A 23,123-nucleotide genomic window follows, 5' to 3' on the forward strand; every position below is an offset into this window, starting at 1 on the left:
CACTCAGGGCACGCAACTCACCTTGACTCCTGGCGCTGCCTGGGCCTCCTCTGCTCTGTGGCCTGAGGACACGTGCCTCAGACCTGGGCCTTCGCCTCCCGGTTCCTGGAGCCCCTGTAAGGAATGGAGAGCGCACCTCTTGTGTAGACTGTGGCACAGCTCTGGGGCCCTCGATGCTGGTAGGAGGGGTGGGCCAGACTCTGTGGGCCCCCCTTTGTTCCGGGGATTGGGCTCTCCTCCGTCCTCTCTCGGGGTCCACACCTTGACACCTGGCAGATCCTGGGACTCCTCCCTCTGCTGACCTGATGTTTCCCCTCTGACCAAGGTCCTCGCATCCCTAGACGACTCCATCCCCAACCACGTGGCAGAGGTGAGAGCCTGCAACGTCAAGTCAGCCCTGCCAGGGACCTCCCAGGGCTGACAGCATGGGCGAGCTCCTCTGAGGTCCCCTCTGTTCTGGGGTCCAGGGTCCCCTCTGTCCTCCCTCAGGGTCCTCACCTTGACCCCCGGCAGGACCTGGGATCCCCCCCTTTGCCCACCTGAGGCCCTGCCCCTTACCCCGAGTCCCCACTCTCTCTGGGACCCGGATGTCAGGAAATGCTGCCTGGGGTCATCCCGCCCCGGTGTTGCCCAGGGCTGACCACACGGATGGGTTTCTGTGGGCTCCCCTCAGTCGTCCCTCAGGGGCCTCGCCCTCACTCTGGCAGCACCTGGACTCTCCCCTCTATCGATCTGAGGCCCCGTCCTTTATACCAAGTCCCCAGGGTCTCTCAGACCTGATGGGGAAATGAAGAAACAATGCGTGTGCTCATCCTGCCCCGGGGCCTCCCAGGGCCGACTGCAGGGATGGGAATCTGTGCGGTCCCCTGTGTTTGGGGCCCAGGGTCCCCTCAGTCCTCCCTCAGGGGCCTCACCTTGACTCCCAGCTGGACCTGGGATTCTCCCCTCTGCGCACCTTAGGCGCCGCCCCTTATAGCAGGTGCCCAGTCGCTCTGAGAGCCGGACGTCAGAAACTGCTGCATGGGGTTATGCCCCGCCATCGCCATCCAGGGCCCACTCTGTTCTGGGGCCCTGGTTCCCTTCAGTACTCCCTCAGGGCCCTCACCTTGATTCCACGCAGGACCTGGGATTCTTCCCTCTGCGCACCTGAGACACCGCCCCTTATACCCGCTCCCCAGTCTCTCCGAGGCCAGGATGTGAGGAAGTACTGCAAGTGCTCATCGCGCCCTATGGCCTCCAGTGCGACCTGGAGCTTCTCGATGCCTCATGCAGTGGGCCAGAGCCCCTCCCTGGACCCCCCCAAATCCATCTGCCATAGCCAACAGCCTCCACCAGATCACAGCAGCCCCAGCGCCTGCCCCTCTCAGCATTACTTATGACCCTCGTGGCCAGGCAGCACCTCCCCGCCCCCCCCCGACCACATACCCCCATACACCCTCCGCCACCCACCAGCTGCTGGTGCTCCGCGCTGGGCCCTGCAAGCTGGGCGCCCCCCATGCTTAGAGATCAGACTGCCTCTCTCACCTCCCCACACCGGGGAGTCCTCCCCCGAGCACCCCCAGAGCCAGGGTCTTTCGCCTCTTGCACCCCAGACGCAGAGCCCACCCCTCTTGCCCCCGCCCACCCGGGAGCCGGAGCCCCCTTCCTGCCACGAGCATCCTGCCCCCCACCCCACCCCGCGCCCCGGCGGGAGCTCCCCCAACGCCTACCGCACCCGCGCCCGGGAGTCCTCCCCATCGACCCGCGCCTCCGCCAGGAGTAGCTCCGCCTTCCTCCCGCCACACGCAGCAGCCGTTAGCCCTCCCCTCGTGTCTCGGCCCGAGGAGGGGGAGTGGCCCGCCCGTCGCGTCCTCCCCACCCCCACAGCCAGTTGTCCTCTCCTCTGGCCCCCAAAGCCGGCCCCACCCGCCCAGCAGGAAGCCCTCCGCTCCGGCCCCCCCCGACTCTTAGCCATTAGCCCCACCCTCTGCACCCCGACTCCAGAACGCCCCCCACCAGCCACCCCGGCACCCAGCGGTCCTGCCCTCGGACCCGCACACTGGGGGACCCTTCCCTCAGCCCCCCTTCAGCCCGCTGCCCTCCGCCGCCCCTCCCCCACTCCCCATCGAGCAGCCCGTAGCCCTCCCCCCACCCCCACTCCTTCCCAGCACCCCCCGTACCTGCGGAGTCCAGCCCCCGGCAAAGCCCCCGCCTGTCTCCTGACCTTCTCTGACTCTGTGGATGACGCCGGAGTCCCGCTCAGAAGGGGCTGAAGAGCTCGTCTCAGCAGTGCAGCCAGAAACTGTGCAGCCGACTGTCCCAGGCACTCTGTGCGAACGCCACGTGGGTTTCCGGGTGCTCCCGGAAGCCCGAGGAAGATGAGGGAGAACATTCTAGACGTCTCCTTACACAGAAAGTGGTTGGATCAGAAGAGCACGTGAGGAGGCGCTTTGCTACCGAAGCAGCAGTAGCCATGCGCACTGAGGGCCTGAGGTCCCAAGGCTTGGCGCCTCCGGAAGCAAAAGACACGCCCATTGGCCTTCCACCAATAGGAAGGCCTCCCTGCAAGGCTGCCGAGTTGGAGGAGCAAACTTGGTGATGCTGAGCCGATGGGCGCACGTTGGTCAATCTGTCTTTACAGGTGGGTTTCTACTGTGATTGACAATGTCAGAAAACTATTTTTCCTTTTTCTTCTTTTTTTAATTTTTGAATTTTATTTTATTTTTTTATACAGCAGGTTTTTATTAGTTATCCATTTTATACGTATTAGTGTACATATGTCAATCCCAATCTCCCAATTCATCACAGCACCACCCCCCTGCACCCACCACTTTCCCACGTTGGTGTCCATACGTTTGTGCTCTACATCTGTCTCTCTACTTCTGCCCTGCAAACCGGTACATCTGTACCATTTTTCTAGGTTCCACATACATGCATTAATATACGATATTTGTTTCCCTCTTTCTGACTTCCTTTACTCTGTATGACAGTCTCTAGAACCATCCACGTCTCTACAAATGACCCAATTTCGTTCCTTTGTACCACTCAGTAATAAAGTGCTAGTAATAAAGCTCTTCTTTATATGGACTGATTTCTTGTCTAGTTGTATCAACTAGCCATCTTCTCACATGGCAGAAGAGGATGAGGCAGCTGTCTGGGGTCTCTTTTATAAGGGAGCTAGTCTCATTCATGAGGGCTCTCCGCTCATGGGGTATTCACTTCCCAGGGCCCCACCTCCAAATCCCATCCCTTTGGTAGTTAGAATTTAACAGGTGAATGAGGGGGAGAGGTTTACAAATATTCAGTCTATAGCACTGTCTGTCCAACTATTTTTGCTCCTATGTTCCCTTTCTCCTGTCTGAGATAATCAAGTTTTTCAGTTACATTTTAACTTCTCTACTGCCTTTTTAGGCAATTATCACTTTTCGCTAAAACTTTACAATTCACCTATGAAATGGAAGAAAAACCCTCACCATGTCTGGGTCTGCAAAGTGCCTACCCTACCCTCTCACTGGAGAGGTGTCCCATGGGTGCTGAGCAGGAATCCTACTCTGGACCCCCGCCCTCACCCGCAGCAGCCCTTTCCCTCCATTGCCCACAGCAGAGGCCAGACTCAGCTGAAACTTTCAGGGAAATTTATTAAACCAAAACATTGACTGAAACCATTGAACAGAGGGCATGATAACACACAGAGGAACTTCTAACAGCCACCAGACCCCACGGATCCCGCCCCCCCCCCCACGGTCCCCAACAAGGCGCCTCCGCTACACCGAACCCAGCGGCCCTCCATCCCCCCACAGTCTCCCTTCCTCAGGGCCCCGCAGGTGGCCTCTCGCCAGGAAGATGGTCGCCGGCAATGCCCGCTCCCCCCGGGGCAGCCCCTCCCCCTCTGGCCCACATGCCCGGGGCCTGGCCCTGCCCTATGGCGGGCACAGGATGGTCCCACAGCAGGGCACGCGCCACCGAGCTGAGGACGTGGAGTCCCGAGGAACAACGGGGTGGCCCAGCAGAGCACAGGCCCCGGGGTCCTCCCGCAGACCTCCTGCAGCCCCGGTCCAGGTCTTCCTTCCCAAGGTCCCAGGTGGGCTCCCAGGTCCTGGGGTGGGCGCTGGCTGTGACCTCGTCCATCCCGTCCTCCCCGCCGGCTCCTGGGACTGGGCTCGGGGTCTCCGCGCCGGGCCGGGGTGGGGGGAACTGCTCAGAGGAGAACGCACGCACATTTCCACAAGAACAAGCAGCACTGGGCCTGAATCTACGCCCAGAAAGCACACGTTGCGCTCACGACACTGGCCCACAGAGACCAGAGCCTTGGCTGGCACGTGGCGCACCACAGGGCTCCGCGGGGGGACGATGGCTAGGGTGTGTGTGTTGGGGGGGAGGGGAGCAGGGGCTGGGGGGGGGTTCCTTGACACCTGGGTCCCTCTGGGGCCTACAGGGACACATTTGGGCTTGCCAGGACAGGGAGCAGCCTGCCCCAGGGGATGATGAATAGGGGTCCCCTCTCAGGAGGGAGGCCCAGGCACCTTGAGTGGCCCTTAACATGGGGCCAGGAGGCTGCCTGGCCTGGCCTCCCCCTGCCTCCAAGCCTGGGGGCCCCGGGGCCTGCTGAGACTACTGGCCCGAGGAGGACCCCGGGGGGCTCATCTCTGCAGCCCCGTCCTCATTTCCCGGCACTTCCGGGATGGGCTTGAGCCCCTCCTCAGGGGGCTCCTCAGCCTCCTGGCCTCCTGCCTGGGCGAGGCCCTCTGGCTCCCAGCCCAGACCTCCTGGGGCCACCGGGGAAGCACTGCCCATCCGGCCAGGCATGGGGGCCCCGGGGGCATCTGAGGGTCCTGCCTGACCTAGGCCCGCAGGGGCGGGAGCACGTCCATCTTCCCGAGTGGCCACGGAGGCCTTGCTAGTCTCCCCAGGGCCAGGGGCTGCCCCGGCGGCACCATGATCTTCAGGGGCCGCCTCGCCAGCCTTGGCAGTGCCGGCAACTGCCTCACTGGCCTCTTCACGCGCTGGGTGGTCCTCGGCGCTACCTTCCTTGGAAAGGGCGGCCTGGGCAGCGGTATCTTCACCGGCCGGGGAGGCCTTGGTGCCATCTGCAGTGGTGCCCTCGCTGACGGCCTCATGGGCCGGGGCGGCCTGGGCGGCTGCTGCCAGGACTCCAACGTCCACACGGGCCTCTTCTTCCCCTGGGAACTGCTCACTGCTAGCCGGGTCGGCCTCCCAGGCCTCGGTCTTCTGGATGAGCCGCAGCATCCCCACGAAGCCGGGAGGCCTCCGCATCAGCCGCATCCTCCTCAGCTCCTTCTGGAGCGGGTCGTTCAGCCGGGCCCGCATCAGCACCTGCCGGGCGCGCACCTGGTCCGCCACGGCCGGGTGGATGGCCCCCTTCTCCAGGGCCGACTGCAGCAGGCCTTCCAGGCGCATCACGTACGCAAAGAGAGTCTCCTGGGGCCGCTGGGCACAGGTCACGAACTTCAGCCGAGCGCTCACCCGGGGGTCCCTGTTCCCAAACACCTGCACCAGCGCGGCCAGGCAGTCCTGGGCAGCCAGCTCGGGATCTTCCGCCAGGAGGCCGCACAGGAGGTCCAGCGCGGGGCCGCGCAAGCTCTCCACCAGCCTCCTCCTCCTCTCCCTCTCAGACACGTGGCGCCACAGGTGCAGCATGTCGTTGGCCTGCTCCAGCCAGCTCTCAAAGGACTCTTCCCTGTGGCCTGGCTCTTCCACCCCAGAGAAGGTTCCCAGCTCCTTGTAGCCCATGTTCTCTAGCACGGGCTGCAAGGCCTGCCTCCACTGCTGGGTCCAGGGCCCTGCCTCATCCATGGCGGCTGCCGCTTCCACAGCTGCTTTCTCAGCTGCAGTCATTGCCTCGCCCGTGGGTCCTGCCATACTCAGAAGGCCTGCCACGCCTGCAACATTTCTGTCACCTGCAACTCCCTCCTCATCTGACACTCGTGCTTCACCTTCAGCTCCTGCTTGACCCTCAGCTCCTTCCCCACCTGCAGCTCCTGCCTCACCTGAGGCTCCCTCCTCACCTGAATCTCCCTCCTCATCTGCACCTCCTGCCTCACCTGCAGCTCCCGCCTCACCTGCAGCTCCTGCCGCACTTCCAGCTCCTTCCCCACCTGCAGCGCCTGCCGCACCTGAGGCTCCCTCCTCACCTGAAACTCCCTCCTCACCTGCACCTCCTGCCTCACCTCCAGCTCCTGCCTCACCTGCACCTCCTGCCTCACCTGCAGCTCCTGCCTCACCTCCAGCTCCTGCCTCACCTGCAGCTCCTGCTTCACCTGCAGCTCCTGCCTCACCAGAGGCTCCCTCCTCACCTGCACCTCCTGCCTCACCTGCAGCTCCTGCCTCACCTGCAACTCCCTCCTCATCTGACACTCCTGCTTCACCTACAGCTCCTGCTTGACCCTCAGCTCCTTCCCCACCTGCAGCTCCTGCCTCAACTCCAGCTCCTTCCTCACCTCCAGCTGCCACCTCACCTAAGGCTTCCTCCTCACCTGCGTCTCCCTCCATAGCTGCGGCTCCCGCCTCCCCTGCGGCTTCCTCCTCACCTGCAGTTCCTGAGTGACCTGCAGTTCCTGCCTCACCTGCCCTGCCAACCACTGCTTGTCTCTGGGGCTGTGCAGGGAAATTGGGTCTATCCTGTGACTCAGCATCAGGGGCCTGGGGCAGGCAGACCACAGTCCAGGGCCCCCCCTTGCCTGGTATTTGGCGGGGGATCAAGCTTCGATTTAAATACTCAGCAAACTCGACCAGGGCAACCCTCGACCCCAGCTCCTTTCTGTAGACCTTGCCCAGCACTCGGTACCTGCCCAGGGAACACAGGGCAGCTTGCACAGCCTCCTGGAATTCCTGGTCTTCGCAGTCGTCTGGGATGCCCAGGATGAGCAGAGATCGCTGAGCATTCACACCCATCCACCTGCACCAGTCCCGCAGTATCGCCAGAGCCATCGCCATCTTCGAGGACCTGAGGGTGGGGGGAAGCGATCCAACAGGTGTGCACAGACTGTTGAAGTGTGGGAGTCGGCCTGTGGGTGCAAAGAGGAGAGAATCATGTTTGTGCCACACAGCCCACCCTACTGCCCCTCACAGCAGCAGCCTGGAGCACCTCCCTGCCCTGTTTTGTTTGTTTGACTTTAGGAAACTTCTTTTTGATAAGTTAGATTTATTTACAAGATAGAAGGCTAGGGACTTCCCTGGTGGCGCAGTGCTTAAGAATCCACCTGCCAGTGCAGGGGACACAGGTTCGATCCCTGGTCCGGGAAGATCCCACATGCCGCGGAGCAACTAACCCCACGTGCCGCAACCACTGACCCAGCGCTCTAGAGCCCACGAGCCACGACTACTGAGCCCACGTGACACAACCACTGAAGCCCACATGCCTGGAGCCCGTGCTCCGCAACAAGAGAAGCCACCGTAATGAGAGGCCCACGCACCGCAACGAAGAGTAGCCCCCGCTCGCCGCACCTACAGAAAGCCCGCGCGCAGCAACGAAGACCCAACGCGGCCAAAAGTAAAAATAAATTTTAAAAATAATAATAAAAGAGCACTTGTTGTATACGACTCAAGAAGCAATAATAAAATAAAATAAAATAATTTTTAAAAAAAGATAGAAGGCTCGTCACATTTTCTCCATTTCTGGCCTCAGTTTTAGGAAGCTGCCTTTCTCCCAAGGGATTTTTCAAGTCTTCCAATTTTTTAGCATAAACATTTCCATAATATCCCTATATTCTCTTTTGTAATGTACATCTGATCCGTAACGTTAGCGCTCTTTCATTCCTGATATTGGTGATTAGCGTTCTTTCTATTTTTCCTTGATTCATCACTCTAGGACTTTCTCAGTTTTCTTGCTCTTTTGAAAGAGCATGGCTTTGTTCGTCATTTCCATAATTTGCTTTCTATCACTGATTTCCTCTCTTAGCTCTCTTATTACTTCATTTTATGTTTCCTTTGCTCTTCTTCTTCTAGCATCTCTAAATGGACTGTTAGCTCACTGATTTTATGTCCTGACTCTTTTCTAACAGAAGCATTTAGAGGAATACAGTTTCCTCCTGTCGCTTTTTGCTGCCTCCCACTAATTTTGGTAAGTTGTGTTTTTTTAGTATTCACTTTGAAATATTTTCTAAAAGTCCCTCTGTGATTTTTTTCTTTGATCCATGGGTTTCCCAATATTTGAAGATATATTATCATTAGTACCATCAAATAAAATTCTCCCGTGATGAGAAAACTTATCATGTAAAATTGCACTACTGTTAAATTTATGGAGACTTTTTTACAACTCGGGTATGGCGTGTCCAGGTGAATGTGCAAAGCATCCTCGTAAAGAATCTGTGTACTCTGTGTGGAGGCTAGGGCCTCGCCCCGCCCACCCACCTCTGCAATTCCTGTGCCACCGGGACAGAGGCGACCTGGAGCTTCTCGATGCCTCATGCAGTGGGCCAGAGCCCCTCCCTGGACCCCCCCAAATCCATCTGCCATGGCCAACAGCCTCCACCAGATCACAGCAGCCCCAGCGCCTCCCCCTCTCAGCATCACTTATGCCCCTCGTGGCCAGGCAGCTCCGCCCCTACGCTCCCCCCCCCCGACCACATCCCCCCATACACCCTCCCCCACCCACCAGCTGCTGGCGCTCGGCTCTGGTACATGGAAGCCGGGCGCCCCCCATGTGTAGAGGTCAGACTGCCTCTCTCACCTCCCCACACCGGGGAGTCCTCCCCCGAGCACCCTCAGCGCCAGGGGCTCTCGCCTCTCGCACCCCAGACGCAGAGCCCACCCCTCTTGCCCCCGCCCACCCGGGAACCGGAGCCCCCTTCCTGCCACGAGCATCCTGCCCCCCACCCCACCCCGCGCCCCGGCGGGAGCTCCCCCAACGCCTACCGCACCCGCGCCCGGGAGTCCTCCCCATCGACCCGCGCCTCCGCCAGGAGTAGCTCCGCCTTCCTCCCGCCACACGCAGCAGCCGTTAGCCCTCCCCTCGTGTCTCGGCCCGAGGAGGGGGAGTGGCCCGCCCGTCGCGTCCTCCCCACCCCCACAGCCAGTCATCCTCTCCTCTGGCCTCCAAAGCCGGCCCCACCCGCCCAGCAGAAAGCCCTCCGCTCAGGGCCCCCCCACGCTTAGCCATTAGCCCCACCCTCTGCACCCCGACTCCAGAACGCCCCCCACCAGCCACCCCGGCAGCCAACGGTCCTCCCCTCGAACCCGCACACTGGGGGACCCTTCCCTCAGCCCCCCTTCAGCCCGCTGCCCTCCGCCGCCCCGCCCCCACTCCCAATCGAGCACCCCATACCCCTCCCCCCACCCCCACTCCTTCCCAGCGCCCCCGGTACCTGCGGAGTCCAGCCCCCGGCAAAGCCCCCGCCTGTCTCCTGACCTTCTCTGACTCTGTGGATGACTCCGTAGTCCCGCTCAGAAGGGGCTGAAGAGCTCGTCTCAGCAGTGCAGCCAGAAACTGTGCAGCCGACTGTCCCAGGCACTCTGTGCGAGCGCCACGTGGGTTTCCGGATGCTCCCGGAAGCCCCAGGAAGATGAGGGAGAACGTTCTAGACGTCTCCTTACACAGAAGGTGGTTGGATCAGAAGAGCACGTGAGGCGGCGCTTTGCTACCGAAGCAGCAGTAGCCATGCGCACTGAGGGCCTGAGGTCCCAAGGCTTGGCGCCTCCGGAAGCAAAAGACACGCCCATTGGCCTTCCACCAATAGGAAGGCCTCCCTGCAAGGCTGCCGAGTTGGAGGAGTAAACTTGGAGATGCAGAGCCCATGGTGGCATATTGGTCAATCTGTCTTTACAGGTGGGTTTCTACTGTGATTGACAATGTCAGAAAACTATTGTTTTTCCTTTTTCTTTTTTTTTTAATTTTGAAATTTATTTTATTTATTTTTTTATGCAGCAGGTTCTTATTAGTTATCCCTTTTATACATATTAGTGTACATATGTCAATCCCAATCTCCCAGTTCATCACACCACCACCACGGTCCCCCGCCCCCACCACTTTCCCACCTTGGTGTCCATACGTTTGTGCTCTACATCTGTGTCTCTATTTCTGCCCTGCAAACCGGTTCATCTGTACCATTATTCTAGGTTCCACATATGTGCATTAATATACGATATTTGTTTCTCTCTTTCTGACTTCCTTCACTCTGTATGACAGTCTGTAGATCCATCCACGTCTCTACAAATGACCCAATTTCGTTCCTTTGTACCACTCAGTAATAAAGTGCTAGTAATAAAGCTCTTCTTTATACGGACTGATTTCTTGTCTAGTTGTATCAACTAGCCATCTTCTCACATGGCAGAACAGGATGAGGCAGCTGTCTGGGGTCTCTTTTATAAGGGCAATAATCTAATTCATGAGGGCTCTCCGCTCATGGGCTAATCACTTCCCAGGGCCCCACCTCCAAATCCCATCCCTTTGGTAGTTAGAATTTAACAGGTGAATGAGGGGGAGAGGTTTACAAATATTCAGTCCATAGCACTGTGTGTCCATCTATTTTTGCTCCTATGTTCCCTTCTTCCCGCTGAGATAATTTTTTTAATTTACATTTTAACTTCTCTACTGCATTTTTAGGCAATTATCAGTTTTCACTACAACTTTACAGTTCACCTATGAAATGGAAGAAAAACCCTCACCATGTCTGGGTCTGCATAGTGCCTACCCTACCCTCTCACTGGAGAGGTGTCCCGTGGGTGCTGAGCAGGAATGCGACTCTCGACCCCCGCCCTCACCCCCAGCAGCCCTTTCCCTCCATTGCCCACAGCAGAGGCCAGACTCAGCTGAAACATTCAGGGAAATTTACTAAGAGAAACATTGACTGGAACCATTGAACAGAGGGCATGATAACAAAGAGAGGAACTTCTGACAGCCACCGGAGCCCACGGAACCCGCCACCCCCCGCCCAAGGTACCCAACAACGTGCCTCCCACACACCCCACCCGGCGGCCCTCCATCCCCCGCAGTGTCCCTTTCTGAGGGCCCCTCGTGTGGCGTCTCGCCAGGAAGATGGGTGCCGGCAATGCCCGCTCCCCCCAGGGCAGCCCCTCCCCCTGTGGCCCACATGCCCGGGGCCTGGCCCTGCCCTCTGGCGGGGACAGGACAGTCCCACAGCAGGGCACGTGCCACTGAGCTGATGACGGGGTGTCCCGAGGAACAACGGGGAAGCCTTCAGTTGTACTGCTAATTACTTTCACATTTCCAAATAAATTCCTATTCCAATGCCATGTCATCTTGTTCAGGATCACAAAATAATATGGGAATCTTAACAATTTGTTCTACCCAATTGCAAAACTCTTGTCGTTGAACCGAGTTAGAGCAAATACATGGGTGATTAATGTCATACACAAACTTACATACTGAAGCTTATTAAGCCTTCTTTTAAATGGAACAATATTTGAAAAATTCCTAAAGAAAACAGAGATGAAATTCCATGTCATCATACACAACAGGAACCCAAAGATGCTGCACACCGGGTTCCCCCGATTGGCGCGGGCCCCCACTGCTTAGAAGGCTGACCGCTCCCTCTTCAAACTCAGAGTGAAGGATCAGCCTCCCTTCCTGCCCCACGGGAGAAGCTGCTGGACATGGGCCTGGAAGGAGCCTGGCTGCTGCTCTGGCTCAGGCCCCCTCTTCCTCATCGCTCACAGCCTCTGCACACAGGGATGGGAAGGACCTGGGATCCCATCCAGTGGCCCTGAGCAGATACTCCAGGACCTGCCACTTGCTGGCCTCCGCGTGGGCCCAGGGACCCCACAGGAACTCGTAGCGGGCGGGGTCGCTGTGGGGCACCTGCCGGTACTCCACGTAGCCCTCCTGCACCCACACTTTGGTGAGGAGCTCTCTGGGCTCCCCGTAGATGCAGTGCTCCCTCCCGGCACACACACCCACCTTGCTAAGTGCTCCCCACACCTCCTCCTCAGGGGCAATAAAGTCGTCCTCCAGGAGGATCAGGCCCAGGAGCAACACCAGGAGGCCGGGCTTGGGCATGCTCGGCCCGTCACTCAGCATCCCATCGTAGGTGAGGCCCAGGGTGGGGACGAGGACATAGGAGTGATTGCTGGGGTCCACTTCCTTCACGTCGAGGCCAAGGACCAGCTGCATGCACTCGGAGGCTCGCCTGAAGACCACGGGGAAGTGGTCCTGGTAATCATTGAGGATGGTCAGCATTTCTGCCTTTGTGGTAGTCTCCTTTGTGCGATACTTGAGGAGCAGGAACGCCACCAGGTCAGCCACCTCCTGATGTAGTGCATGTTGGAGCAAGGACTCGGCATCTTCCTCTGTGCACGCACCCCCATGCCCTGCCTTCTCTCCTTGTATGTGCTGATCTGCTCTTCCCTCAAGGGCACCAGCCATCTTGCTTTAGACCTCATCCCAATGGCCTCATGTCAACCTAAGAACCACTAACTCCCGTCACAGTGACATTGTGAGGTTCTAGGGGTTAGGGCTTCAACATGCAAAATTTGGGGGGACGCAGTTCAGTCCGTAACAATAGCCCAGGGAACACACAAGACATCACAAGGGAAATTAGAAAATACTTTGAAATGAAGAAAACACATACCAACGCCCCCAGGACTTATGGCACGCGGCCAAAGAGGCACTTGGGAGTTAAAGCTGCAAACACCTGTGTTCAAATGGAAGCAACACCTCAAATCAATAGCCTCACCTTGAACAGGGACAAGCGAGAAAAAGAGTAAGGCGAATCCAAGCATTCTGATAACAAATTTTCACGAGAAAAGAAAAACTGCACTAATCCACGTATGCGGGGATCAGAAGACATGTACTGGTTTGGAATCTTCACAACATGGGGGAGGGTGCATCTTTCTTACACACTCAGTAACAAGAGCTACATCCACCGACCACTTCATTTGGCCCAGGCTTTTTACAAACAGGTCACATCATGGGGAAACCCACACCAATGCTTTTGCCTTGTACTATTACGAGGCCCATTTTACAGATGGAGAAATCGAGGCATAGGGAGTCTCCATGATTTGATCAGCTTATCACTAGAAGGACTCTTACTCAAGCTGAGCTTCGTGTACGTGCAAAGCCCCGTCCCCGCACTGGCCTGACTTGTCTCCCCAACAGTCAAGGGGGATTCAGCTGTCCTCCACGGGGTCCTACTACCTGATGCCTCAGGCCACATAATGGAGAAAACACAGGGAAGCCAGGCATTAGTGCCCATGAGAGCCTGACACTGGATTCTGCCCACGTGGCCTCCCCAGCCCCATCAGGTCACCATCTCTCGTGAAACGGACACGAGGGCCAGGGAGGAGGGTGAGGGTCTAGGACTGAGGGTGTGAGGATGGAGAAGGGTCCTGGACGTGGGGGTCCAAGGCACGGCCCTCTGAAGGCGGCTCTTCTGCGCAGGCTCGGGCCCTGCTCTCTCCTTCCACTGCCCACTCTGCTCCCTTCTCTCCCGGCGGCGTGGTGACCCCACGTTCTCCTGCAGGCTCACTGCCCCGGGCAGACTGGCTGTCAGGCAGGCGGCAAGCCTGCATTCAAAGCACGGGGACCGTGGGGCTGGAGGACTCTCAGCATCCCCACGGGGCGTGAGTGTCTGTGCCCTTCAGGGCCCTGTGGATGACCTCAGTCTGGGTACTGGAACATACATGACGCGTTCCCTATACATACATGTGGTATGGCGATGCATGTGTATATAGGCACATATATTCTACACACATGTTATATATATATATATAGGACACACACTACACTGCACAGACATGTAAAATGTATTACACACTATGAATGAGGATGAAAAAGTGACAATCACGTAACTCCAACAGGTAATATGATCTAATCATCAAAGCAAGCGTTTCCCTAAATCACCTGCCACTGCTCAGGCCTCTTCAGCTAAAACTAAACGTTTCTTAAAACAGGTTGCCAAAGTCTGGAGTCTGGTGAGGAGCCCCAAGGGGACGGTGTGCGGTTCTCTGTGCTCCCCCCACGGTCATGGGTGCGGCAGCCCCCCATCCAGCATCTGTGCTGGGACTGCAGCCTTTCTCTCAGGGGTTGAGGAGGACCCTCCTGAGTGAGGATGGAGGGGTCCAGCAGGCCCAGAACAGAGGGTCCCCCAGCATGCAACCCCACCCCTACTGGGACTCCTGGGGCACCCCGGGCCGGCCTGTCAGGCTGCCCATCCCACTCCGCTGCCCACCTCCTCAGGGATCTCGGGGGGTCAGAGGCTCGGTCTGAGGGGCGCAGTCTCAGGTGGGCAGAGGGAGGGGCCCAGGTGCTGCCTGGAGTCGAGGTGAGGACCAGAGGAGGACTGAGGGCTCCCAGGGGATGCATCTGCGGCCCTCCGACAGCCCTGGGAGCCCCCGGCATGCTGTCCGGATGGGACGTGCACTGATCCCCCTGGGAGGGGGAGGGGAGGGCCTGGGTCAGGGAGGCCGGGGCCAGGTCGGCAGAGGGAAGGAGCCCAGCCCCACCAGGAGCCAAGGTGCAACCGTGAGGGGGACTCGGAGGCCGCAAGGCATCCAGGTCGGCCCTGCTGTCAGCCCTGAGAGACCCCCGGCAGGGCTGTGGGAATAAGCGCCATCCCCGACCCCCGCTTCCCTCTCAGGGGTCCTGGCTAGGGAGGGCCTGGGTCTCAGGGGACCAAAGTCAGGTGGGCAGAGGCGGAGGGGCCCAGACCAGCTGGAAGGGAAGGTGAGGAGCCGAGGGAGGGCTGAGGGACCCCCGTGGGATCATCTCAGCCCTGGGAAGCCCTGGGCTTGGTGGCCTGATGTGCTGTCCATAGATTCCCCCCGGGGGTCTCAGGACAGTGAGGGCCTTGGTGTGAGGGTCCGGCCTCGGGTCAACACAGGGGGCGTCCCAGGACCTGCCAGAGCTCAAGCTGAGGACCCTGAGGAAGGACAGAGGGGACCCCACAGATCCCCGACCCTGCCGTCAGCCCTGGGAGGCCCCGGGGCAGGATGAGCACATGCATTGTTTCTTCATTTCCCCATCAGGTCTAAGAAACCCTGGGGACTTGGTATAAAGAACGGGGCCTCAGATCGATAGAGGGGAGAGTCCAGGTGCTGCCAGAGTGAGGGCGAGGCCCCTGAGGGACGACTGAGGGGTGCCCACAGAAACCCATCCGTGTTATCAGCCCTGGGCAACACCGGGGCGGGATGAACACAGGCAGCATTTCCTGACATCCGGGTCCCAGAGAGAGTGGGGACTTGGGGTAAGGGGCAGGGCCTCAGGTGGGCAAAGCGGGGTATCCTAAGTCCTGCCGGGGGTCAACGTGAGGCCCCTGAGGGAGGACAGAGGGGACCCTGGACCCCAGATCAGAGTCAGCCCTGGGAGGTCATAGGGCAGGAGGACGACTTGCAGTATTTCCTGACATCCGGGTCTCAGAGAGAGTGGGGACGTGGTATGAGGGGCGGGGCCTCAGGTGGGCAGAGGGGAGAATCCCAGGTCCTGCCGGAGATCAAGGTGAGGACCGTGAGGCAGGACTGAGGGGACCCTGGACCCCAGAACAGAGGGGACCTCAGAGAAGCTCGCCCATGCTGTCAGCCCTGGGAGGTCCCGGGCAGGGCTGACTTGACGTTGCAGGCTCTCACCTCTGCCACGTGGTTGGGGATGGAGGCGTCTTGGGATGCGAGGACCTTGGTCAGAGGGGAAACATCAGGTCAGCAGAGGGAGGAGTCCCAGGATCTGCCAGGTGTCAAGGTGTGGACCTCGAGAGAGGATTGCAGGGACCCAATCCCCGAAACAAAGGGGGGCCCACAGAAATCCGGCCTGACGCAACTGTCAGCCCTGGAAACCCTGGGCAGGACCTGTCTCACTGACCCCTCCTCATTTCCAGATGGGTGGGCTCAGGGAGGCAGGAGCCTTGCTCTGGGGGTCTGGCCTCAGGCCCTGGCAAGGGTCATGGAGAAGACTGGGGAGACCCCTCCTCACACAGAGTACTTGGTGCCCAGCCGGCCCTGCCCCTTTTGTCAGCCGTGGGTGCCCCAGAATAGGTGGGTACATTGACTGCCGCTCACTTCCTCTTCTGGTGTCTTATGGAGGTGAGGCCTTGGCTGAAGGAGATGGGTCACAGTCAGCAGAGGGAGCTGTCCCAGGCCCTGCAGGGTGTCAAGGCGGAGACTGAGCCGACCGCCCATCGTCCCAGCACGGATGGACCCCACGGAGTTTGGTTGTCCCTTGTGAGCCCTGTTAGCCCCTGGGGACCATGGCCAGATGTGGAGGTCCTCCCTTCCTTCTTTTCAGTGCAGGGAATGTGTCTTGAGAATTTTGCCTCAGGACAGCAGACAGAAGGCCCAGGCCCTGCCAGGGGGAAGGGGAGGCCCTGCCCTGAGTGAGCAGAGAGGGGGCCACCCACGCCAGGACAGTGGGAACCTCACAGAGTACGGCCCAATCCTCCTGCCAGCACCGAGGCCCAGGGCTGTGCCACAATCTTCACCCGAGGTGCGCCCTCCATTCCTCTTACAGGGGCTCCAGGAACCGGGAGGCGAAGGCCCAGGTCTGAGGCACGTGTCCTCAGGCCACAGAGCAGAGGAGGCCCAGGCAGCGCCAGGAGTCAAGGTGAGGCGCGTGCCCTGAGTGTGTACCCAGGGGCTCCCCGTCCCAGAACAGAGGGGACCCCACAAGGCCCAAGTCACCGCACCTCCCCACACCCCTCTCAGCCCCGGTCGGTACCTGGGGCTGCGCTGGCTGCACCCTGAGGAGCCAGCTCGCTTCCTTCTTCAGGTTGGCAGGGGACAGGCCGCCCAGGAGGAGCGCCCCTGTGAGGCCCGAGGGCACCCCTCCAGGCGAGCCGTGTAAGTGGCCTTTGTCAGAGCTGCCCAGGGTGCGTTTCTCCGCCGAGGCCGCTCACACCCCCTCTCTCCCCCAGGTCCGTGGTCCGTATCTGTCACCCCTGCCCAGACTTCCGTCGGCGCCCCGACCCCAGTCATCAGGCCCCTGGTCGAGATGAGTGAGCTGCGCCAGCCTGAGGCAGACCTTCAGGACCCAGTCCAGGCCCAGGGCCCGGTGGAGGCGCAGCTGTTCGGGGCTGCGGGGGAGGAGGCCGCATCCCCCTCGTCCTCCTCCTCTCCCGTCGCCCCCTCCTTCTCCGCCTATGCCGAGTCCTTGCTCCAACATGCACTACATCAGGAGGTGGCTGACCTGGTGGCGTTCCTGCTCCTCAAGTATCGCACAAAGGAGACCACCACAAAGGCAGAAATGCTGACCATCCTCAATGATTACCAGGACCACTTCCCCGTGGTCTTCAGGCGAGCCTCCGAGTGCATGCAGCTGGTCCTTGGCCTCGACGTGAAGGAAGTGGACCCCAGCAATCACTCCTATGTCCTCGTCCCCACCCTGGGCCTCACCTACGATGGGATGCTGAGTGACGGGCCGAGCATGCCCAAGCCCGGCCTCCTGGTGTTGCTCCTGGGCCTGATCCTCCTGGAGGACGACTTTATTGCCCCTGAGGAGGAGGTGTGGGGAGCACTTAGCAAGGTGGGTGTGTGTGCCGGGAGGGAGCACTGCATCTACGGGGAGCCCAGAGAGCTCCTCACCAAAGTGTGGGTGCAGGAGGGCTACATGGAGTACCGGCAGGTGCCCCACAGTGACCCCGCCCGCTACGAGTTCCTGTGGGGTCCCCGGGCCCATGCGGAGGCCAGCAAGTGGCAGGTCCTGGAGTATCTGCTCAGGGCCACTGGATGGGATCCCAGGTCCTTCCCATCCCTGTGTGCAGAGGCTGTGAGCGATGAGGAAGAGGGGGCCTGAGCCAGAGCAGCAGCCAGGCTCCTTCCAGGCCCACGTCCAGCAGCTTCTCCCGTGGGGCAGGAAGGGAGGCTGATCCTTCCCTCTGAGTTTGAAGAGGGAGCGGTCACCCTTCTAAGCAGTGAGGGCCCGGGCGAGTTGGGGGAACCCGCTGTGTAGCATCTTTGGGTTCCTGTTGTGTATGTTGACATGGAATTTCATCTCTGTTTTCTTTAGGAAATTTTCAAATATTGTTCCACTTAAAAGAAGGCTTAATAAGCTTCAGTATCTAAGTTTGTGAATGACATTAATTACACATGTATTTGCACTAATTCAGTTCAACGACAAGAGTTTTGCTATTGTGTAAAACAAATAGTAAGATTCCCATATTATTTTGTGATCCTGAACAAGATAACATAGCATTGGAATAGGAGTTTACTTGGAAATGTGAAAGTAATTAGCAGTACAACTGAAGGCCACCCCGTTGTTCCTCGGGACACCCCGTTGTCGGCTCAGTGGTGCATGCCCTGCTGTGGGACTGTCTTGTTCCCGCCATAGGGCAGGGCCAGGTCCCGGGCATGTGGGCCAGAGGGCAGTGGCTGCCCTGGGGGGAGTAGGCATTACCGGCACCCATCTTCCTGGCGAGAGGCCACCTGCGGGGCCCTGAGGAAGGGAGACTGTGGGGGGATGGAGGGCCGCCGGGTGGGGTGTAGCCGAGGCACCTTGTTGGGGACGCTAGGGGGGTGGGCGGGGACCTGTGGTCTCCGGTGGCTGTTCGAAGTTCCTCTCTGTGTTATCATGCCCTCTGTTCAATGGTTCCAGTCAATGTTTCTCTTAGTAAATTTCCCTGAAAGTTTCAGCTGAGTCTGGCCTCTGCTGTGGGCAATGGAGGGAAAGGGCTGCTGGGGGTGAGGGCGAGGGTCCAGAGTAGGATTCCTGCTCAGCACCCATGGGACACCTCTCCAGTGAGAGGGTAGGGTAGGCACTTTGCAGTCCCGGACGTGGTGAGGGTTTTTCTTCCATTTCACAGGTGAATTGTAAAGTTTTAGCGAAAAGTGATAATTGCCTAAAAAGGCAGTAGAGAAGTTAAAGTGTAACTGAAAAAGTTGATTATTTCAGACAGGAGAAAGGGAACATAGGAGCAAAAATATTTGGACAGACAGTGCTATAGACTGAATATTTGTAAACCTCTCCCCCTCATTCACCTGTTAAATTCTAACTACCAAAGGGATGGGATTTGGAGGTGGGGCCCTGGGAAGTGAATAGCCCATGAGGGGAGAGCCCTCATGAATGAGATTAGCTCCCTTATAAAAGAGACCTCAGACAGCTGCCTCATCCTGTTCTGCCATGTGAGAAGATGGCTAGTTGATACAACTAGACAAGAAATCAGTCCATATAAAGAAGAGCTTTATTACTAGCACTTTATTACTGAGCAGTACAAAGGAACGAAATTGGGTCATTTGTAGAGACGTGGATGGATCTAGAGACTGTCATACAGAGTAAAGGAAGTCAGAAAGAGAGAAACAAATATCGTACATTAATGCACATATGTGGAACCTAGAAAAATGGTACAGATGAACTGGTTTGCAGGACAGAAATAGAGACACAGATGTAGAGCACAAACGTATGGACACCAAGGTGGGAAAGTGGTGGGGGCGGGGGACCGTGGTGGTGGTGTGATGAACTGGGAGATTGGGATTGACATATGTACACTAATATGCATAAAATGGATAACTAATAACAACCTGCTGTATAAAAAAATAAAATAAAATTCAAAATTTCAGAAAGAAAATCACCTCCAAAAGAAACCTGAATTCTCACTGGCTTCCTTACTTGACCCTTCGTACTCCTTAACTGCTGTTGAGGGATTTGTCAAGTGGCGTCAATGTGGGTAGGATTTCTCTATGAAAACAAGACAATTGATTCCCATCACCACTTCCCCACAAACACACGGATGCTAAAGGGATTGCAGAGTTCTTTCGTGAAAGTGCTGGGAATCTGGGCTCATCTCAGTGAATCCCTCCCTGCCTGGCCAGGCTGCTGGAAGGATTAGTTAATGCAGAGGAGGGAGTATGGCACCTCTGAGGGCGGCTGGGACCCCAGGAAGGGTCCAAATAGAAATGGAGAGGGTCCTTTGAGAGACTGAGTTCACCTTTTTTTCTGTTGGTGGGCCCTAGTCTGACCTTAGATGAAAATAAAATCAACGCACCACACAGGGGCAGGGGGGCGGGGGGGAAGCATTCCCCACGAGGCAGTCATTTTCGGAACAAATAACCCACACAGGACCTTGTGCCCCAACTTAGCCATGAGCCCAGGTGAAGGGACTAGGGCTGGCGAGGCGATTCCAGTCGTGCATCACACACCACTCCAGCACATGGGGACCAGCAGACACCTGCCTGGCTGACGATAGGCATCTGCTGGCCCACCCGCCACCACAGGCTGGTGTGAGCCCAGTCAGAGCCCCATTGGCCAGGAGAGGGCCAGGCAGGCGTGCACGGTGGGCAGGGGACGAGCCCTCTCCGCTGCGGGGCTTGGTCGCTGAGAGGAACACAGACACCCCCCACCCGCCCCAGAGCTCAGGCGGCCAAGGGGTCCGCCTCACCTGCACTTCTCCTCCCAGAGGGACTCCAGCAATGCCTGCAGGTTGGTCACATACCTCTCCTTGAGGCTCTGATAGGACACCTGCAAGCTGAGGTGGAAGGTCTTGACTTTGATCAGCTCTTCCTTCACCTTCTGCCACAGCAGGGCTCGCGGCTGGACCCCATGCTTGGTCTCCGAGGACCTCCTCTGCCGCAAGGCTGGGGAGTGACTCTCCGGAGAGAAGTGTCTAATGACATCAAACAGGTCGGTGGACGGGCAGTGTTCCGCACCTGGCTTGGGGGGCTCTGAAAACAGAGCCTTCTCGCTGGGCTGCTCGCAGTTGTCCCCCAGGCTGCTTTCTGCCCTCAGCGCTAAGCCCTTGGGCCTGCAGCCCTCCTCCAGCTCCTGCAGCTGCCGGTGACACCGGTGGAGCCTTCGCTCAATCTGGGCAACGGTGGCAGAGGCATGCTGGTTCACCTTCTCGAAGGCCTGCCAGACGTGGGGGGCCTGGTGCCGGTCGGCTGTGGACACCAGCTTGAGGAAGCCCACAGTGTTCCTGGCCCGGCTGGCCTTCTCCACTCTCAGCTGCTCTGAGAGGTACAGGATGCGGTGCTTGACGCTGTCCTGTAAGTTCCGGGCCAGCTCCCCATCTGAGAGGCTGGAGGGGCCACTGGGGCCAGCCTCACTGGATGACAGGCATCTGCAGGAGGGAACATTGGAGGGGAAGGTTGCAGTTGGGCTTAGTGTATTCCACCTGCATTGGGAAACAAGAATCACAAAACAGGTACTTCTGTGAATGCAAATGGTTGGAGAATTAGACACGTATTGCTCCACTCTATAACAATACTTATGCATATGCGCAAGTACTTCATTTGCAAGATTTGTGCATCTGAGGTGGGCCCGACACAGACTGGACATTCTCCCCTCCTCTTCAGCACCTGGCTCCTTGCTCTATGGGTGTACCTCACTATGACCTCCAGGTGGCTAGCAACCCCCTCCACACCTGCCCTGTTCTTGGACTTCTCTTCCAAGAATTACCAACAGTGGGTCTCGTTTTATAGAGAACTGTTCTTGTAAAGCATGGAATAAACTCATTTCCATTAATCCATACAGCTTGCTGTATTGCTACTGCCAGGTGGATAGAAGAGATAGGCAGGGAGATTTGCATCCTATCAGGTTCATTCCTTCATCTAATCATTCATTCAACACATATTTCCTGAGTGCCTACTATGTGGTACAGAAGCCAGACATATTCCTTGGTCTCACAGAGCTGACAGCCTAGGGTGGACAGTTCTACTGTAACAAAAACAAATGAGTCTCTTGCATGGTGAAGGATAATAGTAAGAGCACTGCCTTGGAGACAGAGCCCAGTTCAAATCCTGACTCTACCACTGTTGGGACCTTGAGTAAATTAATAAACCGCTCAGAGGGTCGGTTTTCTCATCTCTAAAATAAAGATGGACATAGCAGCATAACTGGAACACAGGAGACCAGGGTAGAGTGGGCAGGGATGAGCTAGGAGAGGTAGCTGAGGTCAGGACAGGTGGAGCCTCTGTTCTGTTTCTACTTTTTAACTAAAAGCACCTTCATGACTGTTTTTTTTTTTATTTATTTATTTATTTATTTATTTATTTTTGGCTGCGTTGGGTCTTCGTTGCTGTGCACGGGCTTTCTCTAGTTGTGGTGAGTGGGAGCTACTCTTCGTTGCGGTGCGCGGGCTTCTCATTGTCATGGCTTCTTTTGTGGAGCATGGGCTCTAGGCGCACAGGCTTCAGTAGTCGTGGCACTCGGGCTCAGTAGTTGTGGCTCGTGGGCTCTAGAGTGCAGGCTCAGTAGTTGTGGTGCACGGGCTTAGTTGCTCTGCGGCACGTGGGATCTTCCCGGGCCAGGGCTCGAACCCGTGTCCCCTGCATTGGCAGGCGGATTCTTAACCACTGCACCACCAGGGAAGCCCTTCATGACTGTTTTCAATCTGAAAATGCTCTCCCAGTGGGAAGCAAGGAGTGATTATAGTGTAATAGATATTTTGGTTCTGTGTATTTTATTCTATGCAAATTATACCTTGATATTTAAAAAAACATGTGATACCACTATGCACCTAGCAGATTGGCAAAACTTAAACTATAATAAATCTCAGAAAGGATATGGAGCAACAGGAACCCTCAATCACTCCTGGCGGGAGAGTAATTGGTACAAATATTTTGGGAAAGCATTTGGTAATATCATAAAGTTGAAGACATCCATACTGAATGGTCCAGCAATTGCATTCCTAAATATATCCTTGAAAGGCAGGTACAATAATACTCCCAATAACCAACTGCTAGAAACAACCCACCTGGCCTATCATCATAGAATGTGTAAGTGAACTGTAATATATTCAACAGTTTACTGCTATACAACAATAAAAATAAACTACAGCCTTGAAAACATGAATGAACAAACATAATGTTGAACAAAAGAAGCCAAATACAGAAGAATCCATACTACATATGGTTCTACTCATATAAAGTTCAAAAGCAGACAAAATGAAATGATGTTGTTTAGGGATGCATACACAGGAAGTAAAGCTGTAAAGAAAAGCATGGGGACTTCCCTGGTGGCACAGTGGTTAAGAATCTGCCTGCCAATGCAGGGGACACGGGTTCGAGCCCTGGCCCGGGAAGATCCCACGTGCCACGGAGCAACTAAGCCCGTGCACCACAACTACTGAGACTGCACTCTAGAGCCCACAAGCCACAACTACTGAGCCTACGTGCCACAAGTACTGAAGCCTGCACGCCTAAAGCCCATGCTCTGCAACAGGAGAAGCCACCACAATGAAAAGCCTGTGCACTGCAACGAAGAGCAGCCCCCACTTGCCACAACTAGAGAAAGCCCACACGCAGCGATGAAGACC

General features: G+C 57.2%; 4 protein-coding genes across 4 annotated transcripts in view; 1 reads left to right on the top strand and 3 right to left on the bottom strand.

Moving 5' to 3' along the window:
* TEX28 (testis expressed 28) overlaps positions 1 to 21,082 on the bottom strand; it is a 69,256-nt gene extending 48,174 nt beyond the window's left edge. Inside the window, 1 exon segment of the mRNA XM_061178258.1 lies at positions 20,250 to 21,082. Coding sequence (XP_061034241.1) covers positions 20,250 to 21,082 — 833 coding nt within the window.
* On the bottom strand, positions 4,591 to 6,933 carry LOC133082567 (paraneoplastic antigen Ma6F-like). The gene is made up of 2 exons (XM_061179197.1): positions 6,114 to 6,933; positions 4,591 to 6,059 (listed from the first exon to the last, which is right to left on the bottom strand). Exons 1-2 carry the CDS (start codon positions 6,931 to 6,933, stop codon positions 4,591 to 4,593), a joined length of 2,289 nt encoding a protein of 762 aa, XP_061035180.1.
* On the bottom strand, positions 11,585 to 12,319 carry LOC133082654 (melanoma-associated antigen 10-like). The gene has a single exon (XM_061179321.1). It carries the CDS (start codon positions 12,317 to 12,319, stop codon positions 11,585 to 11,587), a length of 735 nt encoding a protein of 244 aa, XP_061035304.1.
* On the top strand, positions 16,871 to 17,671 carry LOC133082363 (melanoma-associated antigen 10-like). The gene has a single exon (XM_061178920.1). The coding sequence runs from the start codon at positions 16,871 to 16,873 to the stop codon at positions 17,669 to 17,671; it is 801 nt and encodes a 266-aa protein (XP_061034903.1).
* Positions 21,083 to 23,123: the final 2,041 nt, after the last annotated feature.

Source organism: Eubalaena glacialis, chromosome X, assembly GCF_028564815.1.
Source record: "Eubalaena glacialis isolate mEubGla1 chromosome X, mEubGla1.1.hap2.+ XY, whole genome shotgun sequence".
Taxonomy (NCBI): domain Eukaryota; kingdom Metazoa; phylum Chordata; class Mammalia; order Artiodactyla; family Balaenidae; genus Eubalaena; species Eubalaena glacialis.